This window comes from Harpegnathos saltator, unplaced genomic scaffold (genome assembly GCF_003227715.2).
Source record: "Harpegnathos saltator strain DR-91 unplaced genomic scaffold, Hsal_v8.6 scaffold119, whole genome shotgun sequence".
Taxonomy (NCBI): domain Eukaryota; kingdom Metazoa; phylum Arthropoda; class Insecta; order Hymenoptera; family Formicidae; genus Harpegnathos; species Harpegnathos saltator.
This window is the reverse complement of record NW_020229894.1, coordinates 1,572,543-1,597,895: the sequence shown is the minus strand read 5'-3', so window position 1 is coordinate 1,597,895 and position 25,353 is coordinate 1,572,543. Positions and strand designations below refer to the sequence as shown.

The 25,353-nt window shown below is 41.7% G+C and overlaps 4 protein-coding genes across 14 annotated transcripts in view; 3 read left to right on the top strand and 1 right to left on the bottom strand.

The window, feature by feature from the left end:
• Window positions 1-234: 234 nt before the first annotated feature.
• LOC105181189 (uncharacterized) lies at window positions 235-3,015 on the top strand. Of its 3 annotated transcripts, XM_011137803.3 has the most exons (3): window positions 242-384; window positions 483-563; window positions 1,167-3,015. In XM_011137803.3, the coding sequence occupies exon 3, from the start codon at window positions 1,181-1,183 to the stop codon at window positions 2,258-2,260; it is 1,080 nt and encodes a 359-aa protein (XP_011136105.2). In that variant the 5' UTR covers window positions 242-384; window positions 483-563; window positions 1,167-1,180; the 3' UTR covers window positions 2,261-3,015. The 3 variants fall into 3 exon arrangements, with proteins under 3 accessions (XP_011136106.2, XP_011136105.2, XP_011136107.2); XM_011137804.3 differs by lacking the exon at window positions 483-563 and having other exon boundaries at window positions 235-384; XM_011137805.3 differs by lacking the exons at window positions 242-384; window positions 483-563 and adding an exon at window positions 583-778.
• Window positions 3,016-3,660: 645 nt separating this feature from the next.
• LOC105181188 (uncharacterized) lies at window positions 3,661-5,965 on the top strand. Of its 2 annotated transcripts, none has more exons than XM_011137802.2 (3): window positions 3,661-3,822; window positions 3,893-3,999; window positions 4,680-5,965. In XM_011137802.2, the coding sequence occupies exon 3, from the start codon at window positions 4,689-4,691 to the stop codon at window positions 5,769-5,771; it is 1,083 nt and encodes a 360-aa protein (XP_011136104.1). In that variant the 5' UTR covers window positions 3,661-3,822; window positions 3,893-3,999; window positions 4,680-4,688; the 3' UTR covers window positions 5,772-5,965. The 2 variants fall into 2 exon arrangements, with proteins under 2 accessions (XP_011136104.1, XP_025160573.1); XM_025304788.1 differs by having other exon boundaries at window positions 4,561-5,965.
• A 1,562-nt stretch (window positions 5,966-7,527) lies between these two features.
• LOC105181187 (uncharacterized protein DDB_G0280315) lies at window positions 7,528-11,227 on the top strand. Its single transcript, XM_011137801.3, has 2 exons — window positions 7,528-8,283; window positions 8,437-11,227. Exons 1-2 carry the CDS (start codon window positions 7,834-7,836, stop codon window positions 8,902-8,904), a joined length of 918 nt encoding a protein of 305 aa, XP_011136103.2. The 5' UTR covers window positions 7,528-7,833; the 3' UTR covers window positions 8,905-11,227.
• Window positions 11,228-13,917: 2,690 nt separating this feature from the next.
• LOC105181186 (uncharacterized) overlaps window positions 13,918-25,353 on the bottom strand; it is an 85,776-nt gene continuing 74,340 nt past the window's right edge. For all 8 annotated transcript variants that reach the window (XM_011137796.3, XM_019840502.2, XM_019840501.2 and 5 more), the window contains 2 exons: window positions 23,277-23,393; window positions 13,918-20,939 (listed from right to left, as the gene is read on the bottom strand). In XM_011137796.3, coding sequence (XP_011136098.2) covers window positions 20,720-20,939; window positions 23,277-23,393 — 337 coding nt within the window. In that variant the 3' untranslated portion in view covers window positions 13,918-20,719. The remainder of the gene's footprint in view (window positions 20,940-23,276; window positions 23,394-25,353) is intronic.

Genomic DNA, 25,353 nt, shown 5'->3' with positions numbered 1-25,353 from the left:
ACAACGTACACTTTGGCGACTGAATATGTCATTTCTTCAACGATGCACGATACATACGCGTCAACCAATCAATGACGCTACCATGTGAATCTCCCGATGACATCCGTTGGAATCGGACGCGAAGTTTTGCACTCATCCAATGCGCTGTAAACAGAGAAACATAGAAACTCGCCATTAGTAATAATAGCGCTTTCCGAAGAGAATAATGGTAAAATGTGCGACGAAATCTGAAATAGTGGGGGGAATTAACAAAGCGTCGTGTTTAATTTGAAATAACGTTGGCATAAGCGATTAAACGGCGAAGCAGAGAAGCTCGATTCAATCATATCGGTGCGGTGCTACCAAAACTGCTAACAAAATTAATACGCGAGGCCAGCTTAATCTGTAAGCATTTATTCTGTAAGCGTTTACTCTGTAAGCGTTTTATATAATGTTACAATTTGACGCTCTTCTAATACCGAATTTGTCACTTGGATAAATAGAGATAAAGCCGAGAATCGGATACATGGTCGAACTTTGACATTAGAAGATTTGAGAAGTGAACCGTGCTATTTAATCAATCTGTAAGTACAACTTCTCATTGTTCCAAATGCAAGATTCGCACAGTGTTTAATTCCGATGAAATCTATCGAAAATTTCATTATTAAATTTTTATAAAGCGGTACGTTAGATGTTTCCAGAAATCTCTGATGTAAATTGTACATAGACACAGTCGAATTTCTTGTTTACAAAATTTCTAACGAATATTTCAAAGTTGACGATAATAAACGAATAATAGGTAGGTTTATATTACCATATATGTCATAAGATAATTTCAAAATAAACACAACAAAGTATAAGTAAAATATAAAATAAAACGTAGAAGGCACGTATAAGTGAATATAAGATCAAACGTAAAAGGCACGTATAAATAAATATAAAATAAAATATGTACATATACATGTACATCCTTTTCTCTAGAAATATGTACACGCATGTTACTTTCTCTTCGTAACGGTATATTAAAAAAATTTCCAAACGAATATTAAATCGCGAGATTATTTCTCAATATATATTATCTATTATTTGACGTACTTTACAAAAATATTATTTCCCTGGACATTTAAAAATCGCATATAATTAAGTGATATAATATAAAATAATACCATATAAATTATATATTATAGGATATACTGGAGGAATGATGGAGACGGAGAAAGCGGATAAAAGGAAAATTTCTACGGAAGATACTCCTGCAAAGAGTACAAATGAAAACTCTTCTCTTCATATTTATTGCCGCACAAATCTGGTGACGAAAACTTACGTCTATGTGTGGGCTATTGACGAAATTTGGAGTATGTACGAAATAATTTCTTACTTAAAGTTCGATCCGATGGACGGGCGGTTACCTTTTGAGATTCACTTGGAATGTGATAGAAGTGAAGAGAAGTTGATCTTCTACGTGGAGGCTTCTTCGTCTATTCAAAAGTTCTTATGTCATGTATATTTACAGTCATATTTATCAGAAGAGGATACTTATATTTTACCCCATTATTATGACGTTGATAAAGTGAAGTGCGAAATAAAAAAGTCTTTCCTCAAGAACGTGAGGACAGAATTTGTTCACCGTAACATACTCAAAGTGATCTTTAAGTTCGAGTGCATCGAACGTATTTTGCATAACACCAGACATATTGAGATGTTAAACAATCATTCAGACCTAAAAGACTTACTTCCCAGCGAGTCTAACGCGTTAATTGAGTTTAAGGTGGGAAATAAGAAATATTTCGTAAATAAAGAAATACTTTGTGCAAAGAGCCAATACTTCAAACTTATACTTCGTAATGACAATACATCGATAACTTTAGACGAGAAGTCAACGTCAGGCATGTTAACATTTATAGCCTTCATAGAAAGTGGCGATACGTCCGATATAAAAACTGCTAATATCTATATGCTGTTTGAGCTTATTGAAATGGCTCAGAAGTACGACATAGAAGGACTGCAGGATATCTGCGAAGAATATTTACAAAAATATCTTCTTCTAAAAACACCTGCTTTAGACACGAAAAAGGCGTGCGATATTCTAATTCATGCGCTCAATTATGGTTCAACAGATTTACTGACGTTTGTCACCGATCTCATAAGGTTAAATATCGATGAGTATGCAGAATCTTCATATTTCAGATCTATTAAACGGAAATATCCCCGAGTAAATAATTTACTCAAACAGATTACATTAACTAACGAAGCACACTATTTATTTGACCGTCATATCTAATCGTAAAATTTGGAGTAATAAAGCATAACATAACATGTAATATTTAATGATATACTGATGCTTTTTAGAGTGATTTTGGAAGTGGTAAGAAAAGAGAATGGAAGAGGAAAAAAATTCTTTTTTATCAGCAATCAGTTGAACTTAGTACAGCCATGTTTTATATGCTTATAAAAATTCGAATAAAAGTTCCGTTAAATATTAAAGACATCGATGAGCTTAATGAGGTTTTATGTCTGGTGATTAAAAATCGTAATTCGTCGTGAAATTGAAACTGAACGTACACTTTTGTTATCTATCACATATCTATCTCCGTTAGCTTTCAAGTTTTGTTTTATACCTCTGGTAAAGATGCGATTATCTTAACTTTGTTTATGTAAATTCTATTTTTAAGAATAAATTAATTTGTGTTTTTAAGAAATATATTCTTAAGAACAGACAAATAAGTAGATTAACAAATTTTATAATTTGGTTTTGATATTTATCGTATGGTGTATTCGAAAACTATTCGTATATTGTTTTCACAGTTTATCTTTTCTTAAATACGCGTGCTCGACATTTACATAGAAAACATTATCAGATTGTAACAAGTTTTTGAACAGATAAAAGAGATGTAACATGTTACGACAGATGTAATAATATTTATTCTAGCTGCGATATTTTTCAGTTTTGTCAAAAAGTCTAATGAACTGATTATGCTGACGATAAACATATCTTTTATCACTGTACGATAATAAACCATACATCTTTGTGTTTTATGAGTTAATACATTTTATTTTTAAAACCGTCAGTCTTATGTAATTTTAAATTGGCGTCTTGTTGTAACCTAATTCCCGTAAACTATTGTGATAACTCAAGTTATATATATTTAAGATTTTGTCTTAGACTCTAAGCGCTAAGACTCATGTCTTAATTAAGACTTGCATGTCTCTCAGCTGTTATCTGACAGTCACTTTTTCTTAATCTTGATAAGCTACGAACTTCACCTAAAATATGTTATAAGGAGGAAAAGCATCAAAATCACGTGAAATTTACACATGATAAATAATTAATTCTTATCTTCTTTCATGTCATTGAATTTTGAAACGTACTTTTATTCTTAATTCTTAAGACAAAAAGTCATAAGAACAAAAAAAATAATTGATATAGCGTAAAATAATAAGTATAGATAATAGTTTGCACAATTCACAATAGACAAGTAAAATCGCACAAAAACGTGTTATTGATAATTCTGAAAACTATGCCGAAAACTATTGCCGAAAAGCCAAAAGATCGATACTCAATAATTTAAATTTCGAGTAGCCAATCGGATTTCATTGAAAAAGTCAGCTATATTGTGTAAGTTTGAAAACTCTCCTTTAGCAAAAGGAAGAGGACGATAACGGTAGAATGTGCGGAAAAAGCTTACAACATAGTGGGGAGAATCGGCATGTCCTGACACAATTTGGAACAACATTGACAAACGTTTGGACGGCGAAACGGAGAGGTGAGATTCAGTGCGGTGAAGATTGCGGTAAAACCTCGCGGTCGCGAGGTTTGAAGCGAGGTCAACTGACATTGAATCTGTAAGCATTACCATATTCTTTTGTATTCTTGTATGCGATTTCTACAAAATTGAAATTTCTTTCCTTTTAGCACCAAATCTATCATTCAAATACATGAAAGCAGACTCGAGAACCCGATAAACGGTGCAACGAACGTTGAAATTAGCAAGTAAATGAAACGTGTCACTCAGGCAATCTGTAAGTTCAACGTTTCATTGCTCTAAGTTCGCACCGTGATTAATTAAAAAAAAAGAAAAAGCTATTAAAATCTCGTTATTAAATTTGTATAAAACAAAATATGTTGTGTACATCTAGAACTCCCTAGTATAAATTATACCGAAACTATTAACGAATATTGCAAAGTGGTCGGAAATAGAGGAATAATAGATAGCGCTTTAGAGACGACCGGTAAATCATGAAATTTCGAAGTAAACATAACATGACACGTGCAATGTACACATACATATCTATCTATTTATTCCGAACGTTCAAGTTATGTTCAAGAACGTTAACAGCGAGCAAAATAATATGCTGCTAACGATTGTTATCGTAATATAGTACGAAAAAAATATAAAAAAGGGAAACAAAGGAGGAATGTAAAATATTGGTCAACGCGTAGTCAATTAGAGTCTATTAAAAATTAATGACACTGAAGAATTATTTTTAGAAAACATAAAATATCTTCATCTTTATAGAAATATCCTCGGAAAAAGTGCAATTGACTTTATTTTACTTTGTTTACGTAAAACTCTGTTCTAGTGGCTTCTAGAAGTACGTACACGCGTATTTTGCTTTCTTTACAACGGACGTGTAAAACAGCATGTAGTTAATTTAAACGATATATTATTGAACAATATTACGATGCACACATATCGTAGAACGCGTGAATGATCATGGAAATGCTACAAGAGAGGATGTCTACGGAAAGTGAAAATGACAATGAAAATATCTATTCCTACTACACGTATTGCCGCACAGAGGTGACATCGAGAACTTTCACGTCCGTATGGAATCTCCGCGACTTTTGGACCATATACGAGACAATGACTGTCTTACAGTTGAACACAGACGACGAGCAGCTACCCTTTAACATTTTCATGAAAGTCGATAGAAAAGATGAGAAGTTTACTTTCTACATCAAGCATTCTTCGCCGGACAAACGTTTGACGTATAACGTTATGTTGCAGTCAGTTGTGTCAGATAGGTATCACACTATACCCTCGCGTTATGACGACGATCAGTTGAGTTATGAAGTAACAAAGTCCCTTCTCACGGAAGAACTGAAAGGATTCGTCACTCGTGATACACTCCGAGTGGTCGTTAAGGTCTACACCGTCGAATGCATCGTGCACAACACTATATATACCACGGTATTGCACAACTATACAATCCAGAATTATAAAACAGACATAAAAAACTTGCCCCTTTGCAACTCTTCCACATTTGTCGCGTTCAGGGTGGACGACAGGGAGATTCTGGTGAATACAGAATTGCTTAGCGCAAGGAGCAACTACTTTCGAGATTTGTTCAAAAATAACAGACCAGAAAACATAACAATAGACGTAGACGACGTATCGCTAGAAGTCGTGATAACGTTTCAAACTTTTATACAGTACGGCAACACGTCTTTCCTAAAATATTCCGACATTCACAGACTCTTTTCGCTTTTTATAATGGCTAAGAGATACGGTGTGAGTGATCTTGGAATAATTTGCGAACAATACATAAAAGAGCTTCTCCTTCAAAAAGAGAATATTTTTCGATGTGACGTATCGCTCGACGTTTTATTTTTTGCATACGAAAATGACGTAAAAGATCTGCTGCAATTTGCTGTTAATTTCATCGCATTAAATATCAATGATCATATCAATACTAAAAAGTTCATAGATATCATACAAAAATATCCCACATTGCTTTCTCTACTCAATGAAGCCAAAATAAATACACGCAAAGCATACTACCAATTTTGATAAACGTAAACGCTAGGAAAGTGGTATATTGCAACATGTTATTAACAATATTATTTTATGGTAAATTGATATTCGTACAGACGTTTGGCATTTCATAAGATAATCCATAGTGAACAATAATCAGTTAAATTTATTTCTACCGCAGTTTAATATGACTATAAAACAGACCAGTTTACCGTTTACCAATTTATTTATATTAACATGTTCTTCAATAGATGTTTGTTTGAAAAGTTTATATTATATATCCTATAAATATATAATATAAATATATATTAAAAGGGTCATACACATCTCTGTATGTGTTTTATGAATGTTAATAAATTTTATTTTGAAAATCACTAGCCTAAATCTAATTTCAAATGGGAATTCTGATATATCCCGCATAAATCCTGTGTCCTGCGTAATAGTTCAAAAAATTTAAAAACAAAGAATAAATTTTTACTCTTTCTCTTCCTTTATCTATTTCTCTATCTCTATCTCTTTCCCTTTCTCCTTTATATTTTCATTTTCTGATAATATAATTTAGTGTCAAGCCGAACAGTCTTTCATTTTTTATTAATAAAAAAAGAAAACGTACTTAATTACAAAAAATTTAAATTTCGAAATTTGAAAAGTGGGGTAACGTACCGAAAAGTTACAATCCCAAAAACCAAATATCAGAACAATTTTCTAAAATACTCGAAGCATGAAGTTACTTCGTAAAGTTATATCGAAATTAGTGCGCGGTACGTAATTTAAGTCGTACTATTATAATTAAGGTTATTAATTCGATTTTTATTGCGTATATGTACATATATAGGCCTGTTTTTTCGCTAAACTATACATTCTTCAAATTTGAATGTATACTTATTTATTATTTAAATTTTCATTTAAATATTTTATAATGGTGCGACATTACGATAAATTACGCAGTGCATTTTTCTGATATAACTTTGCGAGATTACTTTGTGTTTCCAGCATTTCGCAAAGTTATTTCTATATATTCAGTTTTCGAAATTACGATTTTTCAGAACATTACTCCATTTTTTGAATTTCGATTTTTCTCGGAAATATGTTCATCAAATGTTCGTCAAAGAAGACAGAGTGCACTTTCGATTCGTTATTATTCAAATGTGACATTGTAAAATCAAAGTTCTTGTCCCGCCATTGAATCGCCATATTACTTAAAAAGAAATACCTCTTACCTGTTGTTTAGTCGCACTGTTTGGAGAATTCGTTTGATCCATTGTTTAAACGTAATTAAAATGTATCGTTCCTGATTTACCCTTAATGCGTATAACTTTGAAGTGAAGGGCTCTTACAACGCTCTTGAATCGTACAAATTCGATTCGTCGTCAAAGGAATAGTGTGGCGGTTCATAGGGGAGAAACCTTTGCCGCAGGATCCTTAAAAACACAACTGAACAGTCTTAGTGGCGCCACCTAACAGTGCCGAGAAAAGACTCGTTGTGCTTGAGTGGTTTGAGTCCTAGCTAAGTAGGTTTATATCTGGGCTACGTGGCCCATTATAATTAAGGGTCTGCAGGAGTTCAGAACAAATTCTAAATTGATTTTGCTGCAAGTTATCATCGATCGTCCTTATTACTTCTCTTAAGTCTCAAACGTCCTGCGATATTACACATAATATTCCTACATTATTCTTCTGTAGGTTTCTATAGGTCGGACACTTTGTTAGTTCCAAAGTCTCCGCTACGAGCCACCACCATCCATGACTATTCGAGATTCGTCGTAGTACAACTCAACCATAAGTCAGCCGCGTCTTATTAATCAAACAGTGCAAGCTAATGGCAAATTGGAAAATTTTTTATTTCCAAATATTGCCTCAACGGTAGATTGGGCAACTGTTTCGCTTGTAATTAATACCACTGGACGTTAAGGAATTTGGAAATAATTATAAGAATACTGATTTTTGAATAAAGGAAACAATCGGACATCGATACATCGGTCGCGCGTCGTCCATTTCCAGTCTTTCGTTCTGTTTACGAGATTGTGCGTGCTCGTTGTAAATAATCGTGAATTATATCACTCTGCTCTACGATAATTGTTGCGTGTTAATTTCGAAAATGAAGAAATCGCCGTTGAGTACTCCGAGCGGCCCGAATCGCCGAAGGCACACGCCATACAATTGGAATTCGCACGAGAATGCGAATAAGAGAGGTTATCCGTCCGCTAGGAAAGGTTATCAGAGTTTTCCTGCGAACGATAGTACAGAGCAGACTTGCGGGGGTGATTTTATCCCTTTAAACATTAGCACACCGGTGACACAATATAAGAAGTACGACAGTAATTGGCGCAGTCCCAGAGGTGGACGCAATAATTCTAGTCCAGATAGTGGAGGGTGTAATTACAGGAACAGTTACAATACTCCGAGATTGAATTGTAACAATTTTAACAACACCAATGTAAGGTGTAATTACAGAAATAACTATTACACTCCTTCAAGATCAAATAGTAATAGCCCGTACTCTCCTTATAAACAGCCTTCTTTCAAGAATTTTCATAAGCAAAGAAAGGTATTTATGATGTCGTTTTGTCAAATTTATTTACATCAAACATCAACTACCTGAAAAAATAATTTGTATATAACGTTTAATATAAGATATATACTGTGCAATAAGATTTGTTGTATGTGATCTAAAATATATATTTAATGTTTGAAATTTCAGGGTGACAAAGGAACGCACAGGCGAGTAAGCATATCAGAATATGTAGATATGCTTTCCTTCTTGGAAGATCCTTGGGAAGATCTAATGAAAAAGTTAGATGAGTCAAAAGATACGAGCAATGATGAAACACCTCAAAGTGAATCTTTCTCTAATGAAGGATTGATAGACAGTGATTCTACAGAGAAGTCTGAGAGCAAGTTACCAAGGAATGTTAACTTGAACGACTCGCAATGTAGTTCAGAGTCCAAAATGGACTCTTCCATGGACACAACCTTTGGAGAGGACACTGTAAACATTAGTCAAACGTCAAAGGCCGATAGTTCGATAGATTTAGAAATTGGTGATATTTGCTTCAATCAAGATGAAAGCATAAGTAGTATCAATGACAGTGCTCTTGAAGCCACCGGAGACAAGGATAATGCGAGTCTGGTCGAATCAGTGGCAGACATCGATGAGAAAAATATATAACAAAAGTTAAACAGTGCAAAGTGCATTCTGAGAAGAATGCCTTACATGATGGTGAAAATGGGAATTGTAATGTCAAGAGATTAGAAGCACGGAGCCGTAGCTCGAAAGTGCTGCGATTCGTCGTATGTGAGAGGGCTCGCATAAACTGGTCACTGAGGAAAGATATGCATCACCATGTGCATATTTCATCCCGCAGGTGTATTTACCTTGCTAAGTGTCTGTCTTGCTAAGCAACTCTCTCGTGCGGTTCGTAATTCAAATATCTAATCGAATGCCGAATCGGAAGAAACATTTTCTCGGCAGTCGCAATTTCCACATTCTCCAAGCTGTACATAAAAATACTCGTAACAATAATTTTACACAGTGATTATGTACCTTGTACATAGTGCATTGCTAAACACACGAAACGGTTATCTCAGTCTTGCGAGACCGCGCGTTACAATTAGATGTACTATCGAGTTTTTGAGACATGTAATTTTTTTCTTCCGGGAGTAGATCAATCGTGAAATCATATCCAGTCGAGTAAGCGAGTTAATGATGTACTAAAGTTAATCTCTGGAGATTTTATTTTCACAACTTGGCTGTGAAAAAGGGTGTATAGAATTTCCATTAGAGACGTTAGATGTGTGCAATTTCGTAGGGTATACCGAGTCTGTTAAGTGCAGAAGGACTTAGGGAAACAATATGTAAACACCAATTTCGGACTAGCGAGTGAAATTATTGATAATTACTCGGAGGAGGAAAAATTAATCGTAAATCGTATTCTGTGAAATCCATGAATTTTGTAACATGTATGCGTTACAAATGTCGTAACGTTCATTCTCTCACATTGTAAACCATGGGTTTTACCGAAGCTTCTGTTGGGGTCGATTTTTCAATGCTCACATATATCTATGTTTAATGGCTCAACATTTCTCGTTGGTTAAACGCGCACAGGATAGAAAGGAGAAAACTGTTTCACGTAGTGATAAGTTCGTGTATAATATTTGTGCAACTATCTCTCAACATTACCGTACGCATAAAAAAGACGTCCATAAAAATCAGGATATAAAGCCGTGTTACGTCTCTCGGATATAAAGTTTTTACGAATGGGAAATCGGAAAGTAAACGGCGAACACGTTCATCGGTACTCGATTTTAAATAAGTAGCGTTATTCCTCTTCAGTCTATCACTCCACATAGCAGATGAGTGAAACTTACCGTTAAGACCAGAATCAAGTTTCCCTGTTCTCTGAGATGAGATGACAGACTACATTCAGGAGGAAACAGTCGAAAAGACAAGAAAAAAGAAAAAAAAAGAAAAAAGAAAGGAGAAGAAAAGAGGAAGGAAAGAGGGACAAAATGATGCAAGAGACGCCGGCCTCCTGCTTATTTCTTGAACTTCTTAAGAGCGTCGATTAGTGATTAGTGAGACGACGAGTCATGGAAATCGGCTCGAGTGTTCGACTAACATACGAACTTGATGTACAAATGACGATCTGGTACAAATATATATACACGTATAATTTCAACAGCGTAGTCTCTCTCTCTCTCTCTCTCTCTCTCTCTCTCTCTGTCGAGCATCTGCGTATCACTTCTCCTGAAACGTCCCTTTCGCAGATGCAGTAGCCAACAGGTTGCTTCGAGCATTCCTAATTTCTAATCCTTTGACATTTCAGAGCTATCACGGTCTCGACATTCCTCTGTCGCGGTTTCCGTCAAAGAAGCACATTCGTTCCGAAACGTCGTTGAATTATTCAACTGAACTACTAAAACCTGCCGTTAAATCATAATCACCCCGTATTGTATATCGAGCGTATCATGCTTCGTCTACCGCGAACATTTTGGACGTGCTTCAGCCGGAAGTTAACGGCGAGAGCCCGACAGATAATCTAATCGAAGGACTTCGGCCTGGTTAGTTAGCGAAACTACGGATACCATAGCGTGCAGGCTTTAATTTACCGATAGTAACCGTAGTAATCGATAGAAAGCCACTCCTGTGATTAGAGCAGCCGATGGGCACCTGCCCACGATTATATTTAAGCCCGAACCAACTGCTTCCAAAGCCATTTATCACGATTATTTGTTTTTTCTTTCTCTTTTCATTCAATCGTTCATACATCCATGCACCTCGATTTAGCACCTGAGAAGCTGCTGCTGAAGAAACCGCTGAAGGATCGACGCAGTGAAGAATCTACACGTGTGTAAAGTTATATTCTTTTTTTTTAATCGTTACTTTTAATTATATATCATATATAAGTCAAATTGGTACAGGACGTGTGATAGAGTTCATTCAATAAAAAGGTTTAGACCCGCTCGGGGCTATCTACAAGAAGGAGCGGCTATATAAAGTTATCGATGTAAATGAAAGGTCTCTCTCTCTCTCTCTCTCTCTCTCGCTCGCGCGCTTTTTCTTCGCCACGATATCGCGCCCTTTGTTCGTCCTTCTCCCGATCACGATCGACGTCGAAGGTCGCGAGCTCTCGCAGAACTCTTAGTTACACCGGTTAATCGCTTGAAAAAATACACTTTAATCCTTAACCAGAGCGTGAGACTGGTGAGCTCCTGCGAGCGAGTGATCGTCTAGTCGCGTGACGGAGTGAGGACCTCGAGAAGAAAAGAGAAGAAGGAATACACGCGCAAGACAGACGTTGTCACTTTGGTCCGTGGAAAATGCACGTTTCATCTGCCGTGGCGGTCCTTCGCGCGGGAAACCGAAGGCGACATCGAGGGAACTCGATGGGGGTCCACGGAGTCCTCACGATGGCTCGAGTGTTAATTCCACGTGGAGCGGACGCGCGAGCGTTTATCGTATTCATTAAGGATTAACGCTCGGCTGAACGATCTCCTCCTCGCCGATTACAACGGAGCGTGCAGAGAAGTATATACGATATGTCTGTAAATCGAGAGAAAGAGAGAGAGAGAGAGAGAGAGAGAGAGCGCACGGATCGTCGTATGTATAGTATGTATAGAGTATTTAGATCGCGCTTAGATCGCGTGTATCATCATCTGGTACTCGTACTACCAAGAGCTTTAAAGCTAATCCCTAAAGTTAGACTTGATAAATCACAGGTTTAGAATTTATAGCGTGTCACGAATTGACGGACCTTAAACTCTACGCTCTCACAGTGTCCGCAGGGTGTTACACCGAGAATGCTCCTCTTCCTCCTCTCCTTCGTCTTCGTCCGCATCTTCTTCGTTCGCTCGCTCGCTCGCTCGCTCGCGGATCGCGCCGATCGAGGAGAGAAGGATCGCGCGATCAGTCGCAAGCGCGATCGGAGCGGACTCAGCGGCGACGCGACGGCGTTCTATCGCCTCTCGCTGCCCCGAATACGCAAAGTACAGAGATATATATTTACATGCAAATATACACATCGAATTGTTACGGCTCCCGGCGTCGCGCCGGAGGAGGATTCGCACATCGAGGGGAAAAAGGGAACCGCGAAAGGGCTGGAGCGTCGTTGTCGGATGAATGATCGTGGCGACGATCGTGTCTCGTTGATTTTGCGTTTTCTACCTACTTCCGCTCGGACGAGTCTTTAGGCGTACACAATAGGTCCGTCGATGATAGAGGGTGCGCATATGTACAAAGAGAGCTATCCGTAGATATTCGAGGGTGTTCTTTGCGAGGCGGAACGATTCCTTGACGCGTGCGCGACGTTGTTAAGAAAATATATATATGTAGCTTACAAATCTGTGAAAAATAATGTTTATCCCATTTCGGTAAGAAACATAAGATCTCTCTCTCTCTCTCTCTCTCTCTCTCTCTCTCTCTCTCCCTCTCTCTCGGCTGTAAATTTCAAAGATGACTCACAGCATCGTGTGAACGACACAATCATGCGTTCGACTTAAATGTAGACACTCCTCTTTCCGACACTTTTTACACTTCTAATCCGAGAACAGTCACTATGCTGACTATGCTGAGAACGCCACTATGTCGTGTGTATTTGTTGTGTGTATGTGTATGCACCCAAAAAAAAAATATTCTACTTGCAAAGTGATTTTTTTCATCGTCTCGTATTCTAAGCGAAGCCTCTCACAGGAAAAGGATTCCTCTTTCGATGAAGCGATTAAAGCGATTCATTCATCTAAAATTTATTAGATATTGTTCTAACTGTTTTCCTCTTATTTCAAGAGGATTTTCTCTCATATCAATTAATTTTCCTCTTATATCAAGAGGAACGCGTTGTTGGCGTTTTTCCTCTTCTATCTATTCACACAGAGACATTCTGTGAATGTGACGATCGTCACCACATTTATTTTATGAACACCTGGAGGAGAGAGGAAAAAGGAAGAGAGATCGTTATTCAGTTTGTGTTACTGTTCTCGGTTGTTTCGTCATGAACGAAGTTCAAGAATTTTTGGAGAAAATTAATTTAAACACATACTGGCCCACATTTCAGCGTAAATGCATACATATATCCATTTATATCAATGTCGCGTTGTGCACTATCTTAAATGCCACTTAGAGTATTAAAAATTACAAATTTATATCTTCTCCTACTTTTCCAGCAGGAAGTCAAAGAAAAATTTACCTGGAATTTCTTCCGGACAGTTTCATAATAATTTTCTCTCCTTTCCTTGCAAAGGAACGTATAAACAGTAAGAATAAAGTACAACAAGAATAATAATCCTTTTAAAAAAGCGATTAAATAATCTGTGTATGAGAAGAAATTTATATTGAAATCAATAAGATTTGCATTATACGCATAAGGTATAATTCCCCTAACTTTTTAAGAATAAGAAAATGTGTTTATATATAATATTTTTCGTTTGATTTTAGAGGAATCCTCTTGAGTATATATAAGATATATATATAAGAATAAAATATAAGAGTAAAATCCTCTAAAATTTAGATGATTCCGCTTATTTTGAAATTACTTTTTCTTGGGTGTATACATATACGTCGTATTGTTCACTCGCGCCAATGATATAGAAGCGATGCTTATTACATGAGAGGCTAAGTTACACCCGCCGAATACACGCAACGCGACGAGACAGAGAACGTCTCTTATCGTTATTTACATTCGGAGCATTCGACGTTACGACGTTACGGCGACAGACAGAGATCTTCGCGGGATCTTCGCCGAAGTCTTCCTCTTAATCCCCGCACCCTCGATCGATCGAACGATTGCTCGCACGGTTGATCCGCGTTGCCTCGGACCAATCGCGTCTCTAATTCTACATACAGCTATATATATATATATATATATATATGTACGTATATATATGTATGTATGTACAGAGGATAGATAGTAATCTTAGACGGATACTCTTTCTTTCTTTGTAAAATTGCTTAATTCGGGTTTCCCTAAGACTGCCCTTTTCGTAAGAGAATATGGACTCTTCTTTAATTATTTGGTCTCTTCGTTTAAAGCTATAATTATCAATCGTTTGGAGGTAATTGAATCCTTGTCGATCTCCTCGCGTGTGTGGATACGCGTGTGTCTCCGTGTACGTATGTGTGGGTGTTGCGCAAAGTTCATGCTCCTATCCGACCTGTCGCGATCTGGCGCGGATGCCAACTCGCTTCGTCGGGAACGATTTACCGTTCGTCACCGCTCAAAGGTGAATTACGTCGAATAATAATAATGATAATAATTCGCGCTTTCGTTGCACTCCGTCCACTTCACTGCCAATTTGATCGATGCGAGTGTTTTCGCGTCGACGCGGCGAAACTAAAGCAGCGATAAAATAGTTGATAAATAATAAATGAGATAAATGTGACGGACGATAAAATAACGGGAGAAAGAAACAAGCACGATCTCGGCGTACGTGGAAAACATTGAGCGTAAATGCGATTTACAGCCGAGTGATTCGGCTCGCTAATGGATCTCAGCATGAACTTTGATGTATCCGGATGTTCCTTTCCGCGGAAATGTTACATATATCTCTCTCTATCTCTCTCTCTCTCTCTCTCTCTCTCTCTCTCTCTCTCTCTCTCTCTCTCTCTCTCCCTCTCGACCTTTACCATCTCATATTTCGCCGATTAGTTTTCATGATACGTGAAGTGTCCGCAAGATACGTATGAGTAAATACGTATGTTTATATATAAACGCAAACACATACAAATTTAGGCGGCCACTCGAGAGCCGCTGGTTCCAAGTTTCCCGAACGGATATTCGATACGCCCGCGTCGTCTCCTCAGCTCGCGAGATTTTGCGCGCGCGTGCGAACGAGACGACACGTGCGAGCATGCGAGAGTCGCACGATCGTTGTGGATACAATTCACGTGAAAGCCCATGATACTTCACGTCGCGCGGCGCGATAAGGAGACTCAGCATCGGCTATCACCCCTCTCCCCCCTTCCATTCGTCTTTGACAAAATGCTGATTCTCGGAAGTTCGATATTGCTAACGAGATCTCGCCGCAAATCTCATCAGCGAGCACGAGACACGCCACTCACTCAGGTGAAACGGAAAAGTTGCCTCGCGAGTGCGCCAAAATGATACGAGAAAAAAAAAGTGAGAACAGGAAAACGATCGAATCACGGTCGAGAAGTGCATTTCCGTAGCGATTTTCTCTCTTTCACTTTGACGCCAACGTGATTTTCTGCTCCGCTCTGGGAAGTCGTCGTGGATCCTGCGGCGCGGGATCAATGCGCGCGAGACAATGAGAATACACAGCGACAATCTGAGCGATCACGCTCAGAAAGAGTGAAGGTTGCGTTATCGATTTCCTTACGCAGCCGCTAGACGGCGGCGGCGACGATGAACGCGGCGCGGTATGAACATCGGCCGTTCGCTCGTCCTGTACGTCGAAGGTCCTCCGCCTCGACACGTGCGACAGTATTTCCGCCGAAGATCCAAAGGCGAGCTGGGTTATCGATTTGAAACGTCGGATTGGAGTTACAATGGCAGAATCCTACGGTGGACATGAAAGTTTAACGATCGATGTTTATAATATCGAGCGAACCGGTTCTCCGCGTTTGTAACCAAAGCTATTTCGACGACGCGGCTACTACGACAACAGGATGCATCGAAGTGGGTAAATAATAATTCGGGATTCGTTCGTTGTACAACGCGAACTCGATGTGCATCCTTTATGTGTGCTTGCCCGACGCAGCTATGATTGAAGGAATAAACAAATAAGGAAATATCTTATTTTCACGGACGGAAGAGACGGTAGCATCGCGCGCGGTAACCTGCGCAGCGAATTTGAAAATAATATAAAGACTGATTTTATTCAAAAGAATCCAATCGGTATGTTATCTTTTTTCTCCCGCATAATTCTGCACAATGCATTAACATTCAAAATTTGCTGACAAATTAATTTCCAAATACACGAAAATCAGAGTAAAGTTCCCTCCCGTCGCAATTATTTCCTTTTATCTTCGAACCGTATTCATATTCATTTATATTCACCGTATTTATATTCATTGAGAACATAAAATTCACGCTGCGTATCACAAGCCTAAACCAATCTTCCTCATTGACTTTCAACATAGATCAATCCCCACTTCAAGGAAAACTCCAAAATCGATGTCTCCCGCGTTTACGCAACTGCGCTAATAAATCCTGATTCCGCGGGAGGGCGATTTCGCGTGCTTCTCATGCACGCTGTTCTCTCCTTTCCAACGGTGTTTGTTTCAAGTCGCTACGACGTCTGGAAGCGGAGATGTCGTCGCTCGATCCGCTCTACGCGCGGCACGCGGCGGAAAACAATAGTCGCATTCCATAGGCGTTATTGCAGGAAGCCATAGTTATCACTGTACGTGACGGCATGTGGCAAGCGCGGCCTTAGCCCCACTTCGCGACCTCGAGAGACAAGCATAGACAAGCTCCGACCTCGCAGTCGCTGTACCGGGCCGCTCGACCGTCGCAGTCGCACCTGTTGGCGCGCATGCGCGACTGGTATCGAGCGAATGCATCGATCGCGCACGATCCGTCGAGCACGTGGCCGGCCGGCACGTGCTAGGGCGATCAGCTGACCGGCGCAACTGACGCAGCGTTGAGATAGGTCCGGGTTCAGCGCGCGTTTAAACGTCGCTAGGCGTGCCTTCGCTCGCGCGCGGCTCCACGCGATCGTCGATGTCTTCGTTTCTATGCGTGTCAGCGACTTTGAACAAAGCTGCCCGTGGAACTGAGACCGTCGCGCTTCCGACGGCCGGTCGGTTGTTTCCGTGAGGTGAAGATCAATCGATGAAATTGGACTGTAACGCGACTGTGAGCGAAATGCCGCTCGTCGTCGGGTCGACGCGGGAATTAGTCTGCGGTGAGTTTAAATGGATTCTTTCCTGTCGAGTGAACTTTTAGGTTGATCACTCGTTAATTCGAGTTAAGATGCTCGTTAGTGTCTCTAAGTTTGCGGGAGGTGATCGTTGACGCGCGAGGGAAGGGATAGATGAAAGGGTGAAGGATCGAATCAACGATGTATGTGTTATAAATCTTCAGCTCCCTCGATTTCGCCGCTTAACCGTCGAGAAGGCCGAAATAAAATTCGATGTTGATATGCCTCGTTAAGTTGATAAGTTTCGTCAAGTTCACCGTGATGTAACGTGGCTTTTTGTAAAAACCTTCGACGATGTGCTCGTGATAAAATGCGAATGCATCGACGCGCGGCTCGATTGGTCCCCGAACTTGGCGGTTTGTAAATCACCCGCGTAGAGATATCGAGAGATCGAAGCGCACGTGAAAGGTAAAAACCGCCTTCGAATCATCATGACGATATGTACAAGTGACGATAGGAACACAATTTTTCTTCGCGGATGTTTCGCTTCTTGCGAGATTGAGGGCCGGTTGCTCCAACTTCTCGGTAAGTTAACTGATAGTTAAATCATATATTTATCTTTGTTTTCCCTTCAATCGAAAACAAAGATAGACATACGACTTAACTATCAGTTAACTTACCGAGGAGTTGGAACAACCCGCCCTAAAAGCGACGCTACGAAACGTATTTCCAAAGTAAGCTCCCTCGCGCGGGACGTGCTCGAAGAATTCAAAGTCGTCTCTTGAGTGAGCAGAAAGAGAGAGACAGCGATACGCTGTCGCGTGAGACGTCCGATGTCTCACAGTGCGACGAATGAAATAACCAGCTGAGTCGACTGAGTAACACGATCGACCTCGGAATCGTTCGCTCGACTGAAACTCACCGACTTGCGCTTCAACTATGAAGCTGCTCGACCCGGCGAAAACGACATCGTGCGATTAGACCGTAATGATCCCGCTCATTATTTCCCTCATACGCACGCTCGTGCCAGTTTCACTTCGCTCGGTCGCGCGTCTTACACGTGACGAGCGGACGATCTCTTCTCGCGGATTGTCCCCCCTGACGTTTCTTACGATAATGGCCCCGCTCTCTTCCCCGCAACGATTGGTCCGCAGATGTGAAGTCAAGAGAGATCGACGGCGATCAGGCACGTGCGCTTCGTACAGCGACGAGTTCTCATGACGAGGAGGAGGGAGGAAGAAGATTCCTTAATCGAACGATAAGACGCCGTAATATCACGCTGTTAACAATCTCGACTAACCCGTCGCCGATCCTCGCGCGAATCTGTCGCACGCGTTCTATCTCGCGTGACCTATCTCGCTACCTCGTCGGAAAGAAGATCCTCCCCGTCGATGTCCCTCTCTTCCTCTCTTGAGAGAAAGACAACGAGTCTCACCGTCCACTCGTTGTCTGACACGTCGCGTCTCGCTAACCGCTTCGTGAAGAATCCTGTGCTCGCTGACGACGGACAACACGTCGTGGGCTGATCATGTTCGGGGCAGCGCGCGATTAATTAACGCGCGCGTTGTAGCGTCGCGAGTGCTTATGACGTGCCGTTACGAATAATCGCGTCCGTCTCTCCCCACAGCCGCGGGAGCAGAAGCTGTTGACACGAATAATAAGCGGTGTCCCGCTGACATCGACGTAATTCATCCGCGCATCGGGGTCACATTTGGGCTGGCACTTGGCGTGCACAGACGTTACGTTATCCTTAGGTGTTTGTAGCGCGGGTAACCTCCCCGACACGTGTCAGGCTAACACGGCGCATATCACAGACGCGATTTGTGCCCGTATCTCGAGATCGTTCGATGACGAGGTCGCGACCTTCGGGTTGCGAGCTCCGTGTGCCGGTGGAAGTAAGAGGGCCTGGGAGTCGACGATGGATTCTTTTCCTCCGACGTGAACTCGTGAAAATTTTCCAATTCGGAAGAGTTTGCACGGAAAAGAGAGCATTTCGTCAGAGAACTCGGGCTTTTGGAGATTTTTTATCATTTGAATGCATTGCGAATAAGGCGGAGAGCCTCTTTCTTAATCAAATTGTTTTTGTAACTTTAATTCTTCCCATCAAAATATTTCTCGTCTATTTTTTTTTAAATTCTGTTGGTCTAACTGAAGAGTATAGGAGGGAATAGAGACGGACGGGAAATTTGACTGATGGAACAAACAAATTTTCAATCGTTCGAATCGCAACGAAGTTTTAATATGGTTTAAAGGGAGATGTTTCTCGTTTCCGAATTTTCACTCGATGGAACCGAGACTTTCCCCCTCCACGTAGAAGTGTTTCACGAGTTCGCGCGAGATAAAGAGATTTGTCGGTCTCCTTCTTGTTCCTTTTAGCTGCATTATTGGAACGTTGTTCCTTTCTTCTTCGATGCTCGATATATTATATGTATTACGTTCTAAAGGAAGAAAGTGCAACCTAATTCAGCTAAAAAGAACAGACCTCAGGAAGGAACGAGCGGAAACAAAAGTGTGAGAAAGAGAGAGAGAGAGAGAGAGAGAGAGAGAGAGGGGGGGGGGAGGAGACCGAACACGGAGACCGAGGAAATGCGCGAGTCGGAAGGGGACTATCGCGCATCGTAGGTTACGCGTTTTGTTCGAAGGAAAGTATAATTGAACGAGCGTGTAAGGAACTTTGAGACACGACTCTCGTTATCCCGCAGTTGTACAGTCGCAGTTGTACCGAATTATCCAGTAAAAGAAGAGTAAAGAGCGAGCGCGCGGCGAACTTGAACCTGAACGCAAATTCCTCGGAAGTGCGGGGAACTCCCCCGCGTCGAGGCGACGTCGACCCAATTAGCAGTATCGAAGCAGCGGAATCGCTCGTCGAGCCGCGCGCGTCTTAGCGGTTGGCTGATGCGACGCGACGAGCGCTCGCGATATTCGACGTGGACTTCGCTTTCTTCTCCCTCGGCTTTGCAGGACACGCGCGCGCGGGACACGTCGGATCATCGTCGCGGGGTTATCGAGGAAAGATATGGATCATAACGAGGCGCGATCTCGACGCGCTTTCGGGAGGCTGTGCGAGCGAGATCCGCGTGGGAGACGCGAGCGCTCGCCGCGCGGAGAGTTCCTACGAGATACGAGTAGCAAATATATTTATAACCTTCGAACATTTTTCTCTAAAGTAACACGCACGAGAATATCGCTTAGAAGGAGCAGAGGCAGATCGCTCTCACACATATACATGCATACATACACACACATGCGCGCACACATACATTCTCTCTCTCTCTCTCTCTCTCTCTCTCTCTCTCTCTCTCTCTCCCTCTCTCTCTTTCTCTCCTTGCCCTTCTCCTCGCTGCAGACTTACTTGGATCGGTCGCGATTCCTCGAAGAAACGCGAAGATTCACAGCTTCGCGGGCCGACGCGAGCGATGATACCGCGGTTGTTCGAGGTCGATGAGGACACGGGGGAGGAAGAGAAAGAACGAGAGAAAGAGCGAAGAAGAGGAAGAGGGGGGCAAAGTGTCAAACGTCCAGTCGCGACATCGCGACTCGCGGTTCCGCGTGATCAAGGTCCAGCCCGGCGAGCTCGCGGCCGTGGTCGCTGGGCGGCGAGGAGAAGTGCAGAGGTCGCGGGTGGTTTACACGAGGAGCTCCTTCAGGAAGTCCTCGGCAAGCAAGTCCTACAAGTAGTCGTCGACGCGCTCGCTCTCGTCCGGCGGACTCGGCTCGCTCACGCTGAGGATCGGCAGGCCGAAGTGCTGCACCTCGATGCTCGACTCCGTAGTGCGGCGCGTATAGTCGCAGCTCTTGGAGTGCCGCTCGGAGTCGGTGCGCCGGTGGTAATGATGGTACCGCGATGACGGACGAGGAGCCTCGGAGTCGTACGATCGCCGGTAAGACCTGCGGGATCACCGGGATCAGTCGTTGCGGCCGTCGCCGTCGTGCTCGTGCTTGTGATTGTCGATTGTTGGGAGTAATCGCGAGCTACACCGAGATTCGACTCTCGCTAGGACTCCTTTCGAGGAGATACTCGACGACGATAACGAGTGATTTTTCGATGCGATTAACGAGACTAACGCTGACGGTAACGAGAATTTTGATTATTTCTTACGGTTAACGGTGAGCGGTAATTACGGATTAGCTTGAGAAGTGGCGCTCGAAATTTCAAGCAAATATTTGCGCTTGCGGTCGAAATGTCGATATTGGGATTTTCTGTGAAAGGATCTGCTAGGAGATATTCGGCACTCAGGCTGCCGTCGCGCGCGGACTGATCAGCCTCGCGCGAGATTTGGCGCGTGACCAAGCGGTCGGTCTTGAACGGCCGAGGAGATATTTGTAGGACTAAACGACGTCACCGACGTTCATTTATGATCGATAGCCTCGGGAGATATAAATATCGATGCTTTATTGCAAATTCACGAGGGGATGCATTTTGCAGACCTCGCGGGATATCTGCGTGCTGTGAGCAATCATATTCTGAAGTGGACGGCGACCGAGCGGCCAAGGAAAGGTCCCAGCTGCTTGTTTAATATTTCTCGACGCATCAAGAAATATTTCCGATCACGACGACGAATGTCGCTTAGTTAGGGAGAGAGATCTTGCGTTAAAATATAAACGGTACAAAGAAGGTGAAATTAGAAAAAGTCGTTAAGATACTTTCAGCCGGAAGATATCTTTAGACATGGGAAAAGAGTTAAATTAGAAAAAAAGTTTAAATCTTTTGGCTGGAAGATGTCTTCAAGCATCCGACAGAATGAAACTAAAACATAATTTGAAAAGTATACATCCTACAGATTTTAATTAAAAGTGTCGTCGAATATTTGAGATCGAAGAAAAACTCAAGAAAGAGGCATAAACACGGCGGGCGATATTTTTCCGACGCCATCCTGTTTTGTTGTCTTTTGTCAGCGATGCGGAGTAACAAGCGATATCGTTTAAGGAGCAATTATGAACAAGAAGCAACAAACAAGGAGCAAGTAACGAGTGAACGGGCTGTGTTGCGAACGCAGCTGCGATGCGCAGCAGAAAAGCGTATCTTTCTCGTCCCTCTCGAAACTTCCCTGATTACAAAACCACACTTGCTCCTTCCCGCTCCAAACCTCAGCGGGGCAACTTCATTACGAGCGAAATGCCACGGCGGTTATTTTCCGCGCTGGGAAATTTGGTCAATTATAAGCCAACTTTCGACCTTTCCCCGCAGTTTATGCAACTGTTTTCCGAACTACTGTGGGTATTACTTCGTCGCTGCGGCCGTAACTTTGCTCTATCTACCGAAAGGGAAAACTTCCAGCGCTCGTTATTCTCGGGTCTCGGGAAATGATCCATAAATTTTAATTATGATGTTAGCGCGCGAAGACGACCGCACGCTTTGAGAACTGCCGGAAACCTTTTTTTCCAATCCGAGAGCGCGCCCGGTTTCGCGGGAGAGACGCTCGCGGAGACCGGGAGAAGGACGCGAAGGAGTACCGTGAACTTTAATTTACAATTTAAAGGAAGGAAGAACCCGGCAACTTTTATTCGCGTGCTCTGCCGATGATTAATTGTAACGCAAAGTTACCTCGATTTCGAGGCCGCACAGCTGCGTTCTTGTTATGAAGAAGGAAGAGCGTCGCGATTGCGTCCGCACGGGAAGAAAAAACGTACACAAGTACGTGCACACCCAAAGAAAGTATTCTATTTGTAAAGTGATTTTTCATAGTTTCACATTGTGAGCGAAGCCTTTTACAGAGAAAGGATTTCTCTTTCGATGAAGCGATTAAAGTGAACTATTCATCTAAAATTTATTAGATATTATTCTGTTTTCCATTTATTTCAAGAGGATTTCCTCTCATCCTCGATTAATTTTCCTCTCATATGAAGAGGAATATGTTGACTTGATTGTCGGCTTCTTTAATAATAATTTCTTCAAATTAACTGGTACAACCAGTAAGAACAAAGTACAGAACGAAACTAAATAATAATCCTCTTAAAGAAAGATCAAATAATCTGTGTAGAGGGAATTTATATTAAAATCAATAAGATTTGCATTATATATACACAACATATAATTCCTCTAACTTTAAGAACAATATGTTCATAATATTTTCCTTTTAATTTTAGAGGAATCCTCTTGAGGCCATATGTAAGAATAAAACCCTCTAAAATTTAGATGATTCCGCTTGTTCTGAAATTACTTTTTTTTTTGGGTGGAACTTAACGAAAATTGTAATGCAAGTGTAAAATTCCTTTTCTTTTTACCGCTCGTCCATGGAAGCAGGCTGCCGCACTGGGCATCTGACGTACTCGTGATTTCCGCTACTGCGCCATCCTCCGAAGCGTCTGGCGACCAACGACGAAGACGCCACCGGGGAGTCCCTGAAACCGGCACCGGGCGGGATTATTTCTGACACGTCTGCGAAAACGATCGTTCGGCGGAGTTTGTACAGGGTGATATTTACACTCGCATATGTGATATTTACACTTGGCGGCAGTGATATTGAATCGCGAGATGAACGACCGTTAGAATGAAATCGGGGCCCAAGATCGGTCGATCTGGATACGGCCGATGAACGCGAATACGTTCGTTAACTCGCTCGACCGTGCGCGCCAATCGAATTCATTTAATTCATTCAATTCATTCAATTCCATTACACCGATTTCATCAACGGAAGCACTTTAATTATCGCCGCTGAGTATCCTCGTGATTCGGCTGTTCTCTCCTGCGGAGATTATTGCGAGATTTTCGCTCGGCGACTACGTGTTCACGCTAATACTAAAGAGGGATCGGAGATTCTACTTCATCGAAATCAAAGGTTTTATTCCCAAATTTCGATTAAATCAAGCCTAAGTCAAAAAGATTCAGGCATTATCGATCAAATCTCAGGTGAATATCAGCGAACTTGTCTTACAGGTGGTAAATTTACAATGCGATCTATATAGACTTGTCTGCGATTGAATCGCACGCGCTGGGCTTCAAAACTGTTCGAGCGCTTTTGTGAATGCAGTTTGGAGCGCAACCGGCGAGAGAATCCAACGGGAGAATTTGTTTTCGAAAAAATCGCGGAGATTGAGTTCTCTCATGGGACGCCTGTCATTCTGAAGCCCAGTCCCTTGATCATACTGCTCTGGCAATCAATTCTGCCGCAAAGTGCATAATTTTAAGACACTATCGATGTCGCGTCTCGTCTTCTCCGTCCCGCGAGCTAACGGCGACGAGAAGTCTCACGTCGCTCTTGCGCTCACTCGGGGATCAGTCACGCGCCAAATCGCGATTATCTACGAGATTAGCGAGCAGACATTCGCGCGTAGAATAACGCGGAGCGATGGAGCGGCTAGACGATAGCGAGCTAGGCGAGCGAAGTTCTGAATGTCAAGGGAGATAAAGCCGCGGCAAGAATAAAGAGGCATGCTTTGCATAACGCTACGACGAAATCAAGCTAGGGGCTAAGGCGGCGACGGAGGGCAAGGGAGGAGGGCAGTTTGCGTATATCGCATGTACGCGGGCACTTTCATAATTTATAACCTCCGTAGTAGCGGTGTTGCGTAGTAGCGACACGTGTGCATGTAACATTGGCATTATGGAAATGATGCGAGACAAGGAAAGAAAGCGGGACACATTCGCGGGATATATCCTACAATGTACGGGCGCGCGCTATCGTTGTAGAGAATTCCAACGAACGACCGAAATATAATGCTCGAGTGTTCTTGGGTGTACATTGTTGCTAAATCGTAGCCGCGTCCAAGAAAAGGCACGCCAAATCGGACCGGCAATCGCGAGACGCGCATTGAAAGCGCCGGGTTGAAAGGTCGTCGCGAGGTCGATCGCGGCAAATATCGCGATGTACGCGATGTGCTAACATACACGGAAGCGATCCCTGATATTCCCACGTGACAGCCACACGATTAAAAAATATATTTTTTACAAACGAAAAATTGAGATAAATCTCCACGCAACGTTGCGTGGGTTTTCGCGATTTATAAAGTGGGTTCCTTGTTCCCCGACAAAAAAGACAGGCGTTCCCGTTCCTCGACAGTGAGATAAATCTACATACGATATTAAATGGTTTAAAATCAATATTAAGTGGTTTAAAATGGATGATACCGATGCGTATGAAATTCGTTTGCAATAAATATCTCGAAACGTTTATTAATATAAATTTAATTTTTAAATTAAATGTGATTTAAATTCGTTTCAAATTCGTGCTTCGAAGGAGAGCTTTGCCACGGCAATATCGAAGAGTTGTCATGTTAATTAAAATATACATGAGATTTATAAATCGATAATTATGCGCCCACCGGGAAAGATTCGCGATCGAGAAAGTGCCAGGCGAGAGGA

Coding starts and splice junctions, on each gene's coding strand:
- LOC105181188 (XM_011137802.2), top strand. CDS start 4,689: ATGATCATGGAAATGCTACAAGAGAGGATGTCTACGGAAAGTGAAAAT.
- LOC105181187 (XM_011137801.3), top strand. CDS start 7,834: ATGAAGAAATCGCCGTTGAGTACTCCGAGCGGCCCGAATCGCCGAAGG. Junction 8,284..8,436: donor ATTTTCATAAGCAAAGAAAG/GTATTTATGATG, acceptor TTGAAATTTCAG/GGTGACAAAGGAACGCACAG.
- LOC105181189 (XM_011137804.3), top strand. CDS start 1,181: ATGATGGAGACGGAGAAAGCGGATAAAAGGAAAATTTCTACGGAAGAT.